Genomic DNA, 17,666 nt, shown 5'->3' on the forward strand with positions numbered 1-17,666 from the left:
AGGTCCTGAGGGCCCCACTGAGAGCGCTGATCTAGATGACTAATTCCAGAACTTCGATTCATCCTGGCTAGTGCAGGTATTTTTATGTTACTGCCAAGGTTCCCATAATCATCCTTTGGGCTTCTGCAGATGTTTTACATTTGAGCGAAGTACAGTGTCACTTGACATGGCAGACACTGAGAAAACTAACTCAAGGTCAGATCTCACGTCATTTCTTTCAATGACATCACACTCGTGTGAAGCTGGGTTTTAGGAAATTGCTATGATAAGTATCAGTTCCCATGCGGGAATCAATGTGGAGCAAGAAATCTAACCTGGTCCCAGGTTTGAGCAGCTGTGCAGTGCCCAAGTGCACACATTCCATTAGAAACTGTGTCTATGCAAAAATAAAACGCTTATGGTAATCAGTTCACAATGTACACATGTACCACATTATCTTGCATTCCTCCTACTAATGCAATGGTACATGTCAATCATATCTCAATAAAACATGGAAAAGGAAAAAGAAAAATGCCTACTAAGTTACTAGGACACCAACTATACAATAAGTGAACTGCTGGGTATTTCTTTTGGCCGAGGGATGAAAACATTATTACTGAGATACAAGGTGAGGTCATGAACCTAGATTAGCTTGGGATTCTCTGTATTTTATAATCTCATTATAACTACAGAACATTCTATATCAAAATAAAATATGGTGATAGAAAAAGTAACGTACCAGTTGAGAATCCTGGTTCAGATGAGGAAACTGTGGAATGGCTGGCGAAACTACTGGAATCAATGGCTTCCCGGCTGTAACAGACAATGCCCGATGATTTTACTCAACATACATACAGCAGTGCTCTAACATTTTCTTAAAACTTATTTCTAAAACTGAATGAAACAAGGAATAAAATTTAAATTTTAAGATGTGGCAATGTCTTGATATCTGTTAAAAAAATCTTCACTGATTGTCTATGCCCAGTGTGCCAGGCCTTGGACAAACAGTGACAAACAAGGTCCCTCAGAAAGGGAGGGACACGGAAAGTAAATAAACCAGCAGTCAGACTGAGCTACAAAGGTTCCCATCAATGAAGTATGAGAGCGGCTGTAGAGACACGATGGGAAGACCTCCAATGGGGAGGAACACTGCAGCTGAGCCCCGAAGACACGAAAACGCCAGCTGTGCAGATGGCTATCTGCTTAAAAATGGAACTTTTTTCTTAAAATGTGCATGCTCAATCACCTCAATTTCTATGAAATACACCAAGAAGACTATCATTTTAAAGTGTTTATCATTGTAAAAACAAAAACAAAAAAAAAAAGCATAGCTATAACTTCATTTTTAGCCATGTTTCATTATTTTCCTGTTGAAAACATTAAATGAAACAAATACATTAAATGAAACAAAAATAAGTGGATTGTAGAACTTGAAGCTGTTTATTGAAAGAGCTGTGAAAAGGAACTGGACACCCAATAGTGCTGCTTAGTTGGATGAATGTCGTCCAGGGCACCAAAAGGTCGCCAGCTCCATTCCCAGTCAGGGCACAGGCCTGGGTTAGGGTTTGATCCTGGTCAGGACCATACAGAAAGGCAACCGATTAATGTTTCTCTCCCACCCATGCCTCTCTCTCTCTCTCTAAGCATGTCCTCAGGTAAGGATTCTTACTAGTAAAAAGGCACTGGATAAAAACTGTTTTTCCTTTACCATTTTCACCCAGGAAAACAATTCTAAATTAGCATTTTGACTTCTTGTTTCAGCTCTTCTACTGTAAACAGTGTCTTTCTCCTGGTCTATTTTCCAATTTTTATCATAGTGCTGTTGGCTATGACTTCGATGTTAATGAATCAACCATGTAAATTACAGGGCCTTTAACACACTAACACAGGACTTTGTATTAATGGGTTCATGACAATGTTCTGACCTGAGGTCTGAAGGAACCTAATCCTGTATTTCCCCTGAAAGGTATGGCTCATCGGTCACTAAGTGTTTGCATTGACTTTATGTAACATAACTACTGCACATAAAGAGAATGACTGGGACCCTTTTTTCCACCTTGATGAGGAAAATAGAGACTTCCCAAAATTAAATTCTAAAATTCTTAAATCTTCATAGTAGGAATTTATATCCTTACGGCATTATATAATTGTATCTACCCAGATTTATTTTTCAGGCTTTTCCCTGATTTTTAATTTTTTAGAAAACAAACTGTAATGATCATCATCAAATTTAACTACATTTTAAAGAAACATTTAGCAGTTATAATAATTTATTCCTATTTTTCTAATCAATTCCTTGAACTAGCCAACTAAGAGTTCAATTTTAACTTTTCTTTGAGTATCATAAAGTACACCATTCACATTCAGGTGTACTTAATACTTACTGTATTTACTAATGTTCTGTATTATTTCATTTTTAAAATACTATTGTTGGCAACATACCATAAGCAAAGTAAAAAGACCAATGATATACTGAAAGAAAATATTTACAGCATAGGTATATCACAGGTAATGGGCTAATACATAATATATAAAGAACATGTATAAATCAACAAGAAAAACCACCATTAAAAATCTGACAAGGGGTAAGACATGAAAAAAATATATATACAAATGCTGCTTACATATATGAAAAGTGGATCCATTTCCTTTGTAGTAATAGAAACACAAATGTAAGTGCACTGAAATGCCACTTCTCACCCATTAGACTGGAGGCTGTGGAGAAACAGGCGCTGCCATACACACGGGAGGGTGGTGGTATAAATGGTGTGATTGTGAAGTATTTATAGACATTTCCACCCAGCAACCCCACTGCTACGTATTTGCATACTTCCAACAATATGCAGAAATACCACAGACTTATAATGACACATAAGTGTGGGAGCGGGCTGTAAGCTGACACGGTCCTTGCACCTGTAGGGGCTAGCAAGGCTGGCACCTACCCGCACAGATTTCCCAGGCCTGTTTGGATGGCAACTAATCAGTATAACGAGAGCAGCCCCTGCCTCCAGAGCTTTCCCCGGGTTTGTTTATACGACTGCTACCAGTAGGATAAGAGCTACTTTCATGGCTCACCAAGAAATATGTATCCAACTAGTGAGATTTATTGTAACAAGAAACCTGTCCTTCAACTTATCCCTCCAGTAGTGATTTTAGAGAAACAAAGAATGTTTTCCTTGTGAGTGATTCCCTGCTTAGTGTCTTATGCATAAAAAGCACTGTATTACTAATAAAAGTCGCCACAGCTTCTCGAGAGCTTGTGGACCTCCCGAATCCCGCTGTCCTGTCTTTCTTTCTTTCTTTTCTCAAATCCCACCTCCCTACCTCAGCCCGGTTCAACCCGTCAGGCTGGTCCCTGACAAATGGCGCCCGGACATGGAACTGAGGACTTGGGACAAAGACGGTGAGGATCTCCTCCGGAAAAAGAGTGCACTCGTTAAGGTAAGGGAGGAGCAACTTTTTGAATAGTCGGGAGTAAAACATGAGACAAGTAGAGTTTAGAGAAAATGCCCTTTAGAGGCAAATGTTGAAGTCTATGTGATCACAGAATAATGTTGTTACTTGTTCAAATTAGAATCTTAGTGTGTGTATGGAATTTAAAATCTGTAATAAGTGAAACTCCACTGCTGAAGCCGCCTCTGGTGCGGAGAGATTCAGGAGTGGCAGAAGAGGGCAGGGCTAGTTGCTCTCCCACAATAAGATTACTTGCAATAAGATTACTTAATGCCTTATTTAAAAATTATAAGAGACCTAGCAGGGAAATGCAAATCTTGGCCAAACTGGGTATAAGTTATTACTTCAGAAAGTGAAAAAGAAAGAAAAAATTTGAGATCTATCTATCTCTTAAGCATAAAAAGAAATTCGGCCAGATCTGTTGCTGATGCTTCCCCTGAAGTAAGCAGGATGTGGGGGAAGGGAGAGACACGTGGCGATTCAATATAGAAGCCCACTCTCCCAGTATGCTAATTTAAAGTTTCCTTTCTCGCCATAAAAAGGTTTTTAAAAAATTTAGAAATACGTCTGGGATATCTGTACACTTGTAAAGAGAAAACTGGTATAAGGCAAAATGCGCAAACGTTCCGATTTCGGATATTAGATAGGTCTTAAACTAGACTTAACTCTTTACAAGGGCTACAGAAATGAAAAACCCAGAACTAGTTCTTTTTCCTAAGAAAACGGGGAAAAAGTCTTCTTGAAAGAAATTCAAGCTAATTCCAGCAACAAGATTCGAATTTCCATAATAAAGAGTTGTTTTTAAAATACTAATAAAGGGTGTTAAAAAGTTAACTTTTAAAGCCTTCAAGAATATAAGTAAATTTATCTCTGTTATAGAATTTATCCAAAGTAAATGCTTTAAAATAATTAGAATTGGATTTAAATCTCAGAAATTGTTAAAATATAATATATTAGTTATAAAGATCTAAGTAGCCCAGACAACTGGCTACGCCCTTTGTTAATAGAGGAAGGGGTAGATGCCCTTCCCCCAGCAGAGCTACTGGCAAATAAAAAGCAAAGTTTAAATTTGCCTCATAAGAAAAATCTAGAGGACAAAATTAAATCTATTAATTGATTATATCTTATGTTTTAGAAATTTATTCTTAAGAATATAAAAGTGTTATTAATCAAAGAACTGCTAGATGTTTGACTTACAAGCTCTAAAGGTTTAAAGTACATATTAAGAAAAGTTATATAATTATAGTAATTAAATACCTAAAATATAAAAATATGTTTTTGAGAAAATAAAATGTTATGTTTTCTCTAATAATTAGGGATTCAAAATATATTAGTTATTGGTCTAATTTTAAAAAGAGGATTAATTCTATAATCCAGTTTAAATATAATTGATGTTCTTTAAGATAATTTAGGTATATAATTTTTAAAGCATATATATAAATATATGCATATATATTTAATCTTTCCAAGTTATTTCAAGACAGAGTGATTTTTGAACATTTCATTGGGCCCCGAAATGTTCAAAAGTATGTTCTCTCTTAAAAGAAATTTTTTTTAATTAAACCATTTGATACTTTTGGTTTACTTTTGGATACTTTTTCACATGGAAAGCTTTATCAAGTAAAAATTAATATATTTTACTTATACATATATATTAAATGTTATAAAGGTTTTTGCCTATAAGAAGGGCAAAAACAATATATTTCTTAAATATAGCCATACTCTTAGATCAGACCAATAAAATATCAGACTTTATAAATTAGCCTTTTAAAATATAATCAAGATCTCATATAAATTAAGTTTCATAAGAAACTAGTGTTTAAATAATTAAATACAAATAAAATCTAGAAACAGAATAAAAGCCACCATTTACTACCTAACTTCATATAGCCGCCTACATTAAGCTAGAGGCAGGGCAACATTTACAGTTTATAAAATCAGACGTAATTTACTTTATTTTAAATAAAGATATCTACTTTAATTACTTAAATATATTAGCTTATTAAATTATAATCAAGGTTTTTAGCTTACAGAAAAGCCAATGTCTTTATAAGCAATTTAATTAAGTATTCTAACAAAGTTACTAAGGCCTTGTCTATCCCCAAGGACTTAAACCTAATATCTAGCAGAAGAATATCACTCAATTATAGAAAGAACCAATCATACTCTTAAAATTATTTACTAAAAAACAAAAAAGGGAGAGACAGATGTTATGAGTCACCTCAAGAGAAGCTCAGTCATGCTTTGTAAACTTTAAAAAATTTTTGAACTATAATACAGAGGATCGTACAGCAGGTGAAAGGCATCAGGCCTCCTGTACACTAGCCTCCACCGAGTCAACTAGGCAGAAGGAAGCATAAACCAGAAAAGAGTTTTATCAGATTCAGTAATAATGTGGGGAAGAGGTTGTGTTTTATATCTTTCCAGAAGGAGTAATACAGCCAATTCAGGTGCCGGAGAGTTACGTGTTATCACCACAATGGACTCAGAAGCTCCTGTGTCCCTTCACTCAAAAAGAACTAAGTACTACCCTAATGACAGCAAAGCGGAGAAAGAAGAAAACTAAAAGCTACGCAAGGGACTGAGGTGCCAACATAGAGTCATCTAAAGAAGTTAACGACTAAAGTACAGCAGATTGTAGAAAAGCAAGAAGCTGAAGCTACTTCTTCAACCATGTTCCTGCTCATGCTAGCATCTATTAGCTGCCAGTCTTCTGCAAAGTTTTGCGCAGCCAAACAAAGACTGTAAGTAAATATACACCAGCAGCACAAGAGACTTTCATTTAGTAGCTAAAAATGTTAATATGTCCATAGTTTTGATTTCTCTCTTATTGTTTTATTATTTAATAGCCAGAGTTTTGTTCTTAACATTCAAGTTTTGAAAATAATAACATATATATAATTTAATTTTACATTGGCATTTTTTATAACTGTTTTAATATTAGAGCTTTATTATTAATATTTAAATTTCACTTTTATTATTAGTAGCCTAAAAGACAGAGAAGGGGGATCTGTGGGGAGCGGGATATAAGATGACACGGTCCTTGCACCTGTAGGGGCTAGCAAAGCTGGCACCCTACCTACACAGATTTCCCAGGCCTGTTTGGATAGCAACTAATCAGTATAACGAGAGCAACCCCTGCCTACAAAGCTTTCCCAGGGTTTGTTTATATGACTGCTATCAGTAGGATAAGAGCTACTTCCATGGCTTACCAAGAAATATGTATCCAATTAGTGAGATTTATTGTAACAAGAACCTGTCCTTCAACTTATCCCTCCAGTAGTGATTTTAGAGAAACAAAGAATGTTTTCCTTTTGATTGATTCCCTGCTTAGTGTCTTATGTATAAAAAGCATTGTACTGCTAATAAAGATTGCCAAGAAATTCTCGAGAGTTCTTGGACCTCCTGACCCCACTGTTGTTTCTCTTGCTTTTGTTTCTCTGATTCTTTCTTTTCTCAAATCCCACCTCCCTACCTCAGCCCGGTTCAACCTGTCAGGCTGGTCCCTGACACATAAGGTGATTTATTGTCACATTATTTGTGACAGAAAACACCAGAGACTGGTTTCATAAATGATGGCCATCCACACAGGAGCCGCAGAGCTGTAAACAGAACGATGAGGCCTATGGATGTGTGACTCCCAGGAGGCACTGCCAGGTGAGAAGCAAGGTGCTAACGAATACAGAGTGCAGTGCTTCCATTGAACAAGGACAATAAGATCCTGTGGAGCTGTCTGTTTGCAAAAGGAGGCACGGGTATGACATAGAGGCTACCTACAGCAGCAGCACGGGAAGGGTGGAAGGCATAAGGAAGGAGCACACGCCTTCATATGGCTTTGACTTTTGAACCAGGTCAATATTTTACATAGAAATAAAAATAAAGCAAAAAGGATGGCCAAAAAAACCTTCCTACTGAATATAAACAATGAACTTACTATATTTATACTGAATAACATAATTACCCAGAAGAGAAAAAAGGAACCCAAGCAACTACTGAACATAATGCTCAACTCTGTACTCACAGGAGGCTATAGTCTAAAAACAAAAAAAACTGCAAAGGATTTTGTGCTGCAATAACACCGGTGTGGAGCCTGGAAGCCATTTGGTGTGGAACTGTGGAAGTGAATAGACTGACGTGGCTGGAACCTGGCCTTTTCTCCCTGTGGGAACAATGGAACACATTCTGGAATGGAGGAAAGAGAACCCTAAGGTGTAGAAGTGGAATTAATAATTACTATAACCTCATGACTTTTTAAGAATAGTAGCTCCTAGCACATGTCCAAAAATGTAGGTCAGGAATGGCCTACAACACACACATGTTTGCTTACATGTGTCTTCAGACATGCGGAGGACCCTTCTGGCGGAAACCGCACTGAGCGGGCTGAGGGAGTGTTCTCCTCTCAGCCCGTATTACCCTCTATTGGAACGGTTACCAAGGACATGTATTACCTATTTGAATACTATGTAATTCCTTACTGTAGCCTCCTGAGCAAGGGTCTCCTCACCCTTTAAACTCTAAAGAGAACAATCCAAACCAGACATGCCATTCTGACCTTCAGGGCTGCTCTCTGGCAGTGTCTCCAGTGTTCCTTGTTGTTTAAAGGCAGAATTTTTCTTTTTCAACACTTCCAAGCCTTCTAAAGCTGTACTGTGTTCAGACAATGACTTTAAAAGGGAAATACTATTTACTAATCCAGAAAGTTCTGAAGAATTCCTAGGACGATTCCAGTACTGTCTGCTTGCTCCAGCAGTATCTACTTCAACACGGTCATGGGGTAAACTTGGAATCCCTCCCAAATCTTCACATTCAGGATTATGTGCTCCTGTGTCTTTGGAAATAGAATGCTTTCTTCCCAGAGGGTAAAACAAAGGATTGGAAACTTGGGGGTTTGACTTATCAAGAGCAATACATTCGTCAAAGTGACTCTGACTGGCATTTAATCGTGGGATACTGTCGTCACTGCCAGATGTTGACATTAAAACCTGTTCATCATTTGTATCTAAGTCACATCCCATAAAAAAAGGCTGAGATTGAGTCTGTTCTGAAAATAGGTTGCTTTCAGGAGTTTGATTAGGGTCTAAGTTTAAAAAATGAGGAATATATAAATTTGAATTTATACCTTTAGATTTATTCGGGAGTGAAGCAAAATCACAGTTACTTCTGACCTTTTGGATAGGGCTATTAACAGCTTCATTACCTGAATACACATCATCGGCCCACCCTGCAGTGGAGTCACTACGCCCGGCTACTTCATCTCCAGTGGGTCCAGCTGTACCACAAAGCTGTGACGGCAGGGTCTCTGGGGTAGGAAACGGCTCTGTAGGTTTACCTCCAATAGGCATTAAGAGAGGCAAGGGTGCACCGTCATCCTCCTCACAGCGCACACCCTCACATCTCCTCTGCACCCCTGAACTGCAGGCATCAGCCAAGGCCTCCCTTTCCCAATCCTCAGGGTCCTGGGACATTTTGTTGCTTTGCTGGGATTCCTCTTCCGTGTCACTGGTTTCAAAATTGTTCAGATTAAAATTTACCTCCAAAACTGGCTGTGTTACATTACTCCCGGGTCCATGAATACTAAGACTTTCACTGTCAGCATTAGCCCTAGAAAACGTGTCAGGGACGGCTTCAGAGATCTTAGAGCTGTCACTCCGGGAAGATTCAAGTTGTAGACGTTTGGATTCTGGCAGGTGAGACAATGCTTGTTTATACTCCCTTGCTGGCGTCCCACACGTATCTATCTCCTGAGCATTTTCTCTGGTAAGAACGAATCTTTTTACGCACACCTGGTCATTTTGATTAACAGGCATTTGAATATTTCCTTGCATGTCAGATCCTGACACTAAGCCATCCTTTCCCAAATTGTCACAGGTAACAGATAAGCTTTCACTGAATGAGGGAATTTCCAACTTTACTTCCTGATCCCAGGATGAATCAGCATCGTCTATCAGCTTGTCTCCATTGAACTGTTCCACATTTTCAACACCTGTTTCGAATAACTGGATCCTGTTTTGTCCCCAAAAGTCTCTCAGATTTAACTTGACGTCATCTCCCTGAGCCTGGGCCTTCCTTGCTAGCTCATCTCCAGCGGCGGTGGAAGGAGCAGGTGAGGGCTGTGAGGATAAGCACACGGCCCACCGGCTGTCACCGCTCCCCGTGCTTTCTGATGGGCGCCGGCGCTGTACGCTTCCTGTTCTCCCCGCAGCACCCGCTCCCTGTTCAACGAAGCACTTTGGTTTAGTAGGCATTTGTAAGCTTCCTTGTGGTTGTACTTGAGGGACATGTCCTGACATCTCAGCGTCCACTTCCTCAGACATACTGGCTGGCTTGGACTTCAGAAGAGCTAGGATCTGTGCTTTGCTCCTGATGTTTTGTGTGACTCCTAAACAGCGAGGTGCCAAGAGATGTCCTTTCGTGGGCTCGTCAGGCAGTAAAGAAATGGCGGCCTTGACTGCAGAACTGACAGGTGAGCAAAGATGACCCTCCTCCCTCAGCCTCTCGGGGTCACTCCTGGAGGAGGGGGCAGAGCCAACGGGAGACACCGGCGGGCCACTCCTCCCGCTGTCCCTGCGGACGACAATGCTCCTGCGGTCTGCTGGCAGGCTGCTCACGTCCTTCCTGCCAGCAGCAGAAAACAGAGGCGTGCTCGAGGACGGAGAGAGAAGAGCAGGGCCAGGGGCTGCAGCCTCAAGTGATGCGGCTGATTCGCCATTATCCGTAGTAACCATTTTCTTTGGCTCTCGCCGTGGACCTTGAAAACCCTAAAAATATTAAAACAATTATTAGCTGTTCTATTGCCTATAAAGAAAATGTGAAATGTACTGGCTGGAAAAAAAGAAAAAAAAAGAAAAATGAATGTGTATGTTTTGTAAGGTAAAGTAATAATTAATATATAAAATTCACAAAGTTGAAATGTAAACTCATTTTTATGAAGATTTTTCCTAATTAGGGTTTATTTTCTACCTAAGCATATACTATAAAGTGCCATATTAATGAGATTACAATAGCTTCAAAATTCACGACTTCTTGAAATGACTTACAGGTATATACTGATTCGTTATTTTCACAGAGAAACTTACAGTAAACTTCCTTTTCAAACCGGCAGGCTGACACCCAAGGGACCAGCCGCAGCGCACGGACCGCAGTGGACGGGGCCCTCGTGCTTCCTGAATGTCCTCCCGGCTACCAGCTGTGCTCCCAGCAGCTCTCGCCTCCTCCACTGTGATCAAGTATCGCTCACTTTCTAAGTCGTCTCCAGGTTTTACCTAGATGTTAAAGAACAATAATACAGCAAAAGTTTCACTAATTCATTTATTCAACAAACATACTGGGGACCTAGGTGAGGTCCTTTGTTACTTGCTGGGGATTCAGACAGAAGCAAGAAAAATATGCCTCCAAGGACCTCTTTTAGAATCCATACAACTAAATGTAATTTTTAAAAATTAGAGCTATTAAATATCAATTAGGTATCTTTAAATATCACAAGTTAAATACTATTATAATTAGTAGTTGCTTAAACAATTGTATTCCCAAACAAGCATCTTAATCACCTAAGTATAGATAGCACTTGCCACATCTCTGACTGCAGCATAAAAATAATCAACCTAGTTGATAAAAACCTGTGTATTTTCACAGATAATATGCTTAATTAGTGAAATTATTCTAAATGAAATAATAACAATAGTTACTGCTTTTAGACCCTCTTTTGATAAATACAGGAATACCACAAGCACTATTCGTGTCATATAAAATTTAAAAGTAGATTTAATACCATGGCCCAAACCAGCACAATGACAAGATGCATCTTAGCACTTCAGCGTCATTGCACCAAACGGCTGGGCACCTTACATGAGCTCTTCCCAGCGCGCAGCCCAGCCCAGCGTCTGCCCAGCCCGCGTGTCACAGCAGAGTCAGGTGCACGGCTGAGCTGCAGGAGAATCTGAAAGTGGGAAATGACCTGGAACGCACAATCTGTTATCCTTACTCATTCACTAAAAGTGCTTTTACTTCCCCTCCCTTCTCCTCCAACAGGGAAGATCACAGGATCAATGCATGAGACAAGATTTTAAATAGGAGTAATTCCACAAAACAGTTCCCACTGTGGTTCTCTGCCTATCAAAACCACGTAATAGAGTCACGCCTGGACCCACCCCAGCCCCACCACGGCCACGCCAATGTGGGCAAGCTACCTAAACTTCAGTGCGGCACTCCTAACCTGCAATCACAGGGCTATATAAACATCAAATCAGACATCTAAAAGCTTTTAGCACAGAATCTGGCTAATAATAAATGCTCAGTAAACACTAGCTATAATTATTAGTATTAGTATCTTGACTATACTTTTTAACATTCATAAAAAAATATTTAAAGAGATACCTTAAAACATAACTTAAAACTAAGTAGACAACCATGGCCAGGTAGCTCAGTTGGTTAAAGCATTATCCCGATACACCAAGGCTTCGGGTTCGATTCCCCGTCAGGGCACATATAAGAATCAACCAAAGAATGCATGAATGGTGGAACAATAGATCAACATTCTCTCTCCCTCTCTCACTCCTTCCTCTCTCTAAAATTAATAAGTAAAAGTTAAAAAAAATAAGATAGACACATTAAAATACCTCAAGACGCGTCAGAAATAAACTCTCCAAGCATTCTCCTTTGTCATCATATAAAATTGCCTATATTAAAACAAAATAAACGTTAAAATGGGGCACAACATAATTCTGCTTTTCGTAAACATCTTCAAAAGAAAATCTAAGACTGTTATGTAAGTAAACCACGTAAGGAAAGGATCACCCAGCCAGTGTGGCTCAGTGGTTGTCAACATGTGACCCAGGAGGTCATGGTTCGATTCTGGGTCAGGGCACATGCCCGGGTTGCGGGCTCCAACCCGTGTGGGGCGTGCAGGGGGCAGCAGGAAAGGACCACCCACTTTGTTAACTTGGGTTACAGTGTGTCTGTCTTAAATGTCCCCACTCTGTGAAGAGAGCTTCGAAGGCACACACGAGAAACTAAAGTTAGTCCCTACCCAGATCTTGGGGTGGACCTGGGAAGCACACAGAGGAGGCATGTGAGAGACTGCTGCAGTGGCGGGGAGAGCGGGAGGAAGACGGCTTGCAGGAAGCCAGTGTGTAGGAGGTACTCATAGAACTTGTGCATGGGGACAGGAGAAAAGGAAGCCAAGGAGATTTCCCCTGGTGTCTCTGTAGCCATTCACAGCCGTTTCTCCACTAGCCCTTTAAATATTGCTGTTTCCATCACTTTGGGAGTTTGACAGTCCTTTAAACAATTAAACACAGAGCAATTCCACAGCTGGGTAGGTAGAGAAATGAAAACATGTTTCCAAATAACTTGCACACAGATGTTCACACAGCATTATTCCTAATAGCCAAAAAGTGGAAACAACTCAAATGTATGTCAGCTGATGAATGGATAAGGAAAATCCATACAATAGAACATTACTCAGCATTAAAAAGGAATAAAGCATTGATACAGTCAACAGGGATGAACACTGAAGCATAACAAAAGAAGCTCGCAAAGGTCCGCATGGTCTGTGACTGCAGTCACGTGACAGGCCCAGAACAGGCAAAGCTACCGGCAGTGAGTAGATCAGTGATTGATTAGGCTGGGGTCACGTTCTGAGTGCTGACTACCAATGGGTATGGGATTTTTTTTGGGGGGCGGTGACAAAAATGCCCTAAAGTTATATCGTGATTGCAAAGCTCTCTGAATATACTTAGACCCATTGAATTGTCTACTCTAAATGGGTGAATTGAAAAGTGTGTGCCCCGGCTGGTGTGGCTCAATGGTTGTCAACCTATGAACCAGGAGGTCACAGTTTGATTCCCAGTCAGGGCACATGCCCAGGTTGTGGGCTCGATCCCCAGTGTGGGGCGTATAGGAGGCAGCTGATCACTGATTCTCTCTCTCATTCTTACTATCTCGCTCTCTACCTCTCCTTCCTTTCTGAAATCAATACAAATCTTTAAAAAGCAAAGTGTGTGAATTGTATGTCAGTAAAGCTGCTAAAAAAAAACTGGTGTTTCCAAGGGCTCTCTCCTCTCCCCTTTCCATGCTGTCCTCGCCCTGAACATCACCACCCACACACATCAGATGCTGTCACGTTTCTGCTCCATCCTCCCAGGGTCGCCACAGCCCCCACAGAGAGAGCACAAGTCCTCACAACGGCCAGGAAAGCCCCCGGAGTTCCTTCTATGTCCATGCTCGCCCTTGCTCCCCTACTCCTGGTGGTTTGCCTAACCCACTGGACATGCTGGTCCGTCTCCTCCATGTGACTTCCACGAAGTCAGGGGTTCATCTCTGTTCCCTGCGGCATCCCTCAGAATGGTGTGTAACTCAGAACAGAAGCTCAAAAACTGTTGAATAAATGAACCAATGAATCCACTCCAGGAGCTGCAAGCATCACCCAAAAGGCACACACTCCCTTCAGCTGCCCGGACTCTCCCGAGTCCCAGGTCCCCAGGCCAATTACCTGAATGTTTCCATGACCGTGAAATTCAGTACGTTCAAAACGGAACTCAACAGCTTCTGAGTTCCCTCCAAGGTGGCGTTCTTTTTGGAGACACCCTAACTGGTACATTAATCATACAGAAACCGGAAACTAATTTTGGAGTCTCCTTACCTTCCGTATGGAGACCTTAAGATTCTATGATCTTTTCCTAACTTCTCGCTAGTCATCCCTCTCTCACTGTCACCGCTTAGTCAGACCCCATCACTTTTTGTCTACATTACTGCTGTCCCTTCACTACAACTGTTTCCCTAAGTCCAGTCTGACTTTCATCCTTCGGAACTTAAAAGTTCTGTTTGACACTGTTGCCAAAATAATTTCCTACAATAGAACATGGCTGTCACTCTTCTGCTGTTCTTCCCTGCTCCTCGAGCTGCGCTCTCCGTCCATCACGATGTGGCTGCTGCCACTGCCCAACAAGGCCTCACTCCAGTCACAACCTTCGCCACACATTGCCTGCTGGTCTGCACCTCCGTGTTGTAGCTACAGCACCATCTTCAGCCCCTCTTCCCTCAACCTGTCAATTTTGTGTACAAGGCAAACCCTTTGTCTGGAAAGACTCCTAAACCAGAGTCAGATTTTGATGTCCCTCCTTTGTAATCAGAGCCCTAAACATATATGTGTACATGGTATGATCCGTATGCTCTTAGATAAAAGGCTCCTAAAGACAAAAACTACAAAACAGTTACCATCCAATGCATGCTTACAACATGCCAGATACTTTGTCAGAGGTTTACATGTTTCTCATTTAACCCTCTGGACAAGTTCACAAGGTATCACTGTCCCCATTTAGGAAGACCTAGAGGCCTGAGAAGCTAAATAACTGGCCAAGGTTACACACCCACAGGTGGAGAGCCAGGCCGCCAGCGAGGTCTGCCTGGCATGACAGCTCTTCCCGCTGACTCCATGGCTGACCTCACTTTCCCCACCGCCCACCAGCAATATGCTTGTTGGGCGATGACGCCATTAATGGGAGACAGAAAGGTTTGGATAGACACAGAAAAGGCATTACGAGAGCAAGAGAAGCACTGCGAGCAGTGGCTGAGGATAGACTGATATTATTACCTCTCCTGGGTCAGAGAATCTCTGGTGCTACCTTGAATTCATCTTGTTTTCCTACAACCTACTAGTATGAGGTATACAATGGACACAATAAACACATGTGACTACTGAAGATAAAGTTGGATACCACTAGCCTGACCTTAATAGTATGATTTTGTATCACAAGAAGACATGATGGATATTCAGAATCCAATTAGATATATATAAAAGGCTAAGCGACCAACCATCCGTCCAACCAACTGATCAGCCGGAACATATGACATGCACTGGCAATTTAAAAATAAACACTGACTCGCACATGGCGCCAATCACATGTGTATGCTTCGATCTGTCATTGTCAATCGTGAATTTGGTTGACACTTCTATTATAGAGAAAGGGCAAATAGCTATATTAAAATATTCTAATTAATTTCCTTTCAATGTGCATGAATCTGTGCACCAGGCCACTAGTTTTAACATAAGACTAAATCTGTAATATTTTGAAGACTTGACCCTAACCAAAAAGAAACAATTACACAGAATAACATCAAACAGTGAATGAATGTATTAGTTTAAGATAAATGAATAAAAAAATTTAGGAGGGAGAAGGCTAAACATTCATCTATTTAAATGAGAAGAATTAACCAATGTTACCCCAATAAATTCAATTAAGAAAAGGATACTAACATGACTTGAACGTGGAGATGTCCACTATGGGACTGACCTCTCCAGGGCATGGCCTCCTCATACAGACTGCTGTTGCTGGAACTACACACAGCTTTGGATTCTGTCCTCGGCTGCTTTGCACTTACTTTGTTTCCTAGGTGAGCGATCTTCAAAATTCCATCTTGCCACACTTTTGACTTCTTCGTCTTCTGATGAGTATACAGTACCTATTTCCAAGTGAAGAAATGATTTCTATCCTATATAATAAAGAGCTAATATGCAAATGGTCATCACGCCCTCACGCCGTCACACCATAACGGCTCAGACACTCAACACTGGGGAGAGAGGAATGGGAACCAGACAGACACAAATGAGCTCGCAATAGAGTAAGGAGGACCAGCCAGGCTGTGGCTTAGGAGAGGGACAAGCCGCCTGCCCCGTGGTCCCGGGCGCCTGCAGCTGTGGCCCAGGGAAAGCTGCCTGCCCACAGTCCACTGCGGCTGCGGCCGGCCCAGGCGAAGCCAGCCCAGGTCCTGGGTGCCTGCAGCCGGCCAGAGGGAGGGAAGCCCGAGTCCCAGGTGTGGAATGAGGCAGAGGCGGTTAGGGGCGACCAGGCCAGCAGGGGAGCAGTTAGGGGCAGGCCAGTAGGGGAGCAGTTAGGGGCGATCAGGCAAGCAGGCAGAGGTGGTTAGGGGCAATCAGGCAGGTGAGCAGTTAAGAGCCAGCGGTCCCAGATTGGAGAGGGTACAGGCCAGGCTGAGGGGACCCCCCTGCCCCATGTATGAATTTCATGCACCAGGCCTCTAGTGTATATATATTAAACATTTCATGCACCAGGCCTCTAGTATATATATATATATATATATATATATATATATATATATATTAAGCATTTCATATTTTATACTCTTCTACCAAAAAATATATTTAGGACATCTTTTACCAATATAAAAGCACAGACAGCATAACAGTAACAAAACAAAATCCATTGAAAAAACAAACTAGGCAGTAAAAGGCAAGGGGGTGGAGAAAGGAGAAGTAAATTCTAAATAAAAACAGAAGTTAACTGGTAACAAAAGTAATTTGGAGCTTCTTAGTCATCAGTGGGAAAAGGAAAATGTGCTGGGTTCACAGCACTCATGATCTGTGTTCTCCAAGTGCAGTCCAGAGACGCCTGGTCCCCAAGACGCCTCACTGCGTCTGTGAGGGCAGAACTATTTTCACGAAGCTACTTGCCTTCTCTCTCTCATTCCTTCAGGGAAGCACAGTGGAGTTAAGTGCAGGTTATTTATGTGCAACAGTGTAAGATTCAATTTCAGATTTCATGCAGAAGCAGAGAATTAAATCCAATGTTAAAAGGACATGCAAAAAATGTACATCAATGCTACTCTTGTCAATGTTTCTTGGTTATTGTTTTGGAAAATATAGCTATTTTCTTTAAAAAATGTAATTTATGTTAAATCTAATGAGCTTATTATTTTTAGTAAATGAGTATTTCTTAAACTTTCTGTTATAATTTCTAATATGAAAGACATTGATATAATCCCCATAATAAAAAATTCTTTGGGGTCCTCAATAATTTTCAAGAGTAGAAAAGGATCCTGAGACCAAACAATTTGAGACCACTGATGCACATGAGAGGCGCGTCAGTTCTTCAAGAGAAGGATTATTTCCTGGTCCCAAGCTTCCTGAGATTTTGTTCCAAAGGTCTTTGTATAACAAATGTGAATAGGTGACAAGAGAGAGGGTTGCCAGTTAAAATACAGGGCAACACTTGAAACATACACACTTATACCAAAAAACTTCCACTGTTTATCTAAAATCCACATTTAACTGAATGTCCTGCTTTCAGGTTTTGGGTTTTGGGGGGGTTTGTTTGTTTGGGGGATTTTTGTGTTTTGATTTGTTTTTTTCTCAATCTGGCAACTCTAGCAACATTTGTAAAATGTGGAAGGAAGAAAAAAATAGTGGTAAGACTTACAATAAATTCTTGGCTTTTCAT

General features: G+C 40.8%; 1 protein-coding gene across 1 annotated transcript in view; it reads right to left on the reverse strand.

The window, feature by feature from the left end:
- Nucleotides 1-17,666, reverse strand: part of ZGRF1 (zinc finger GRF-type containing 1) — a 59,795-nt gene extending 42,129 nt beyond the window's left edge. The window contains exons 1-6 of the mRNA XM_054718296.1: nt 17,646-17,666; nt 15,811-15,891; nt 12,048-12,107; nt 10,509-10,694; nt 7,985-10,190; nt 719-792 (exon numbers count right to left, since the gene is read on the reverse strand). Of these exons, the coding sequence (XP_054574271.1) occupies nt 719-792; nt 7,985-10,190; nt 10,509-10,694; nt 12,048-12,107; nt 15,811-15,891; nt 17,646-17,666 (2,628 nt within the window). The remainder of the gene's footprint in view (nt 1-718; nt 793-7,984; nt 10,191-10,508; nt 10,695-12,047; nt 12,108-15,810; nt 15,892-17,645) is intronic.

The sequence above is a fragment of the Eptesicus fuscus genome, chromosome 6 (assembly GCF_027574615.1).
Source record: "Eptesicus fuscus isolate TK198812 chromosome 6, DD_ASM_mEF_20220401, whole genome shotgun sequence".
NCBI classification, from domain to species: Eukaryota; Metazoa; Chordata; class Mammalia; order Chiroptera; family Vespertilionidae; genus Eptesicus; species Eptesicus fuscus.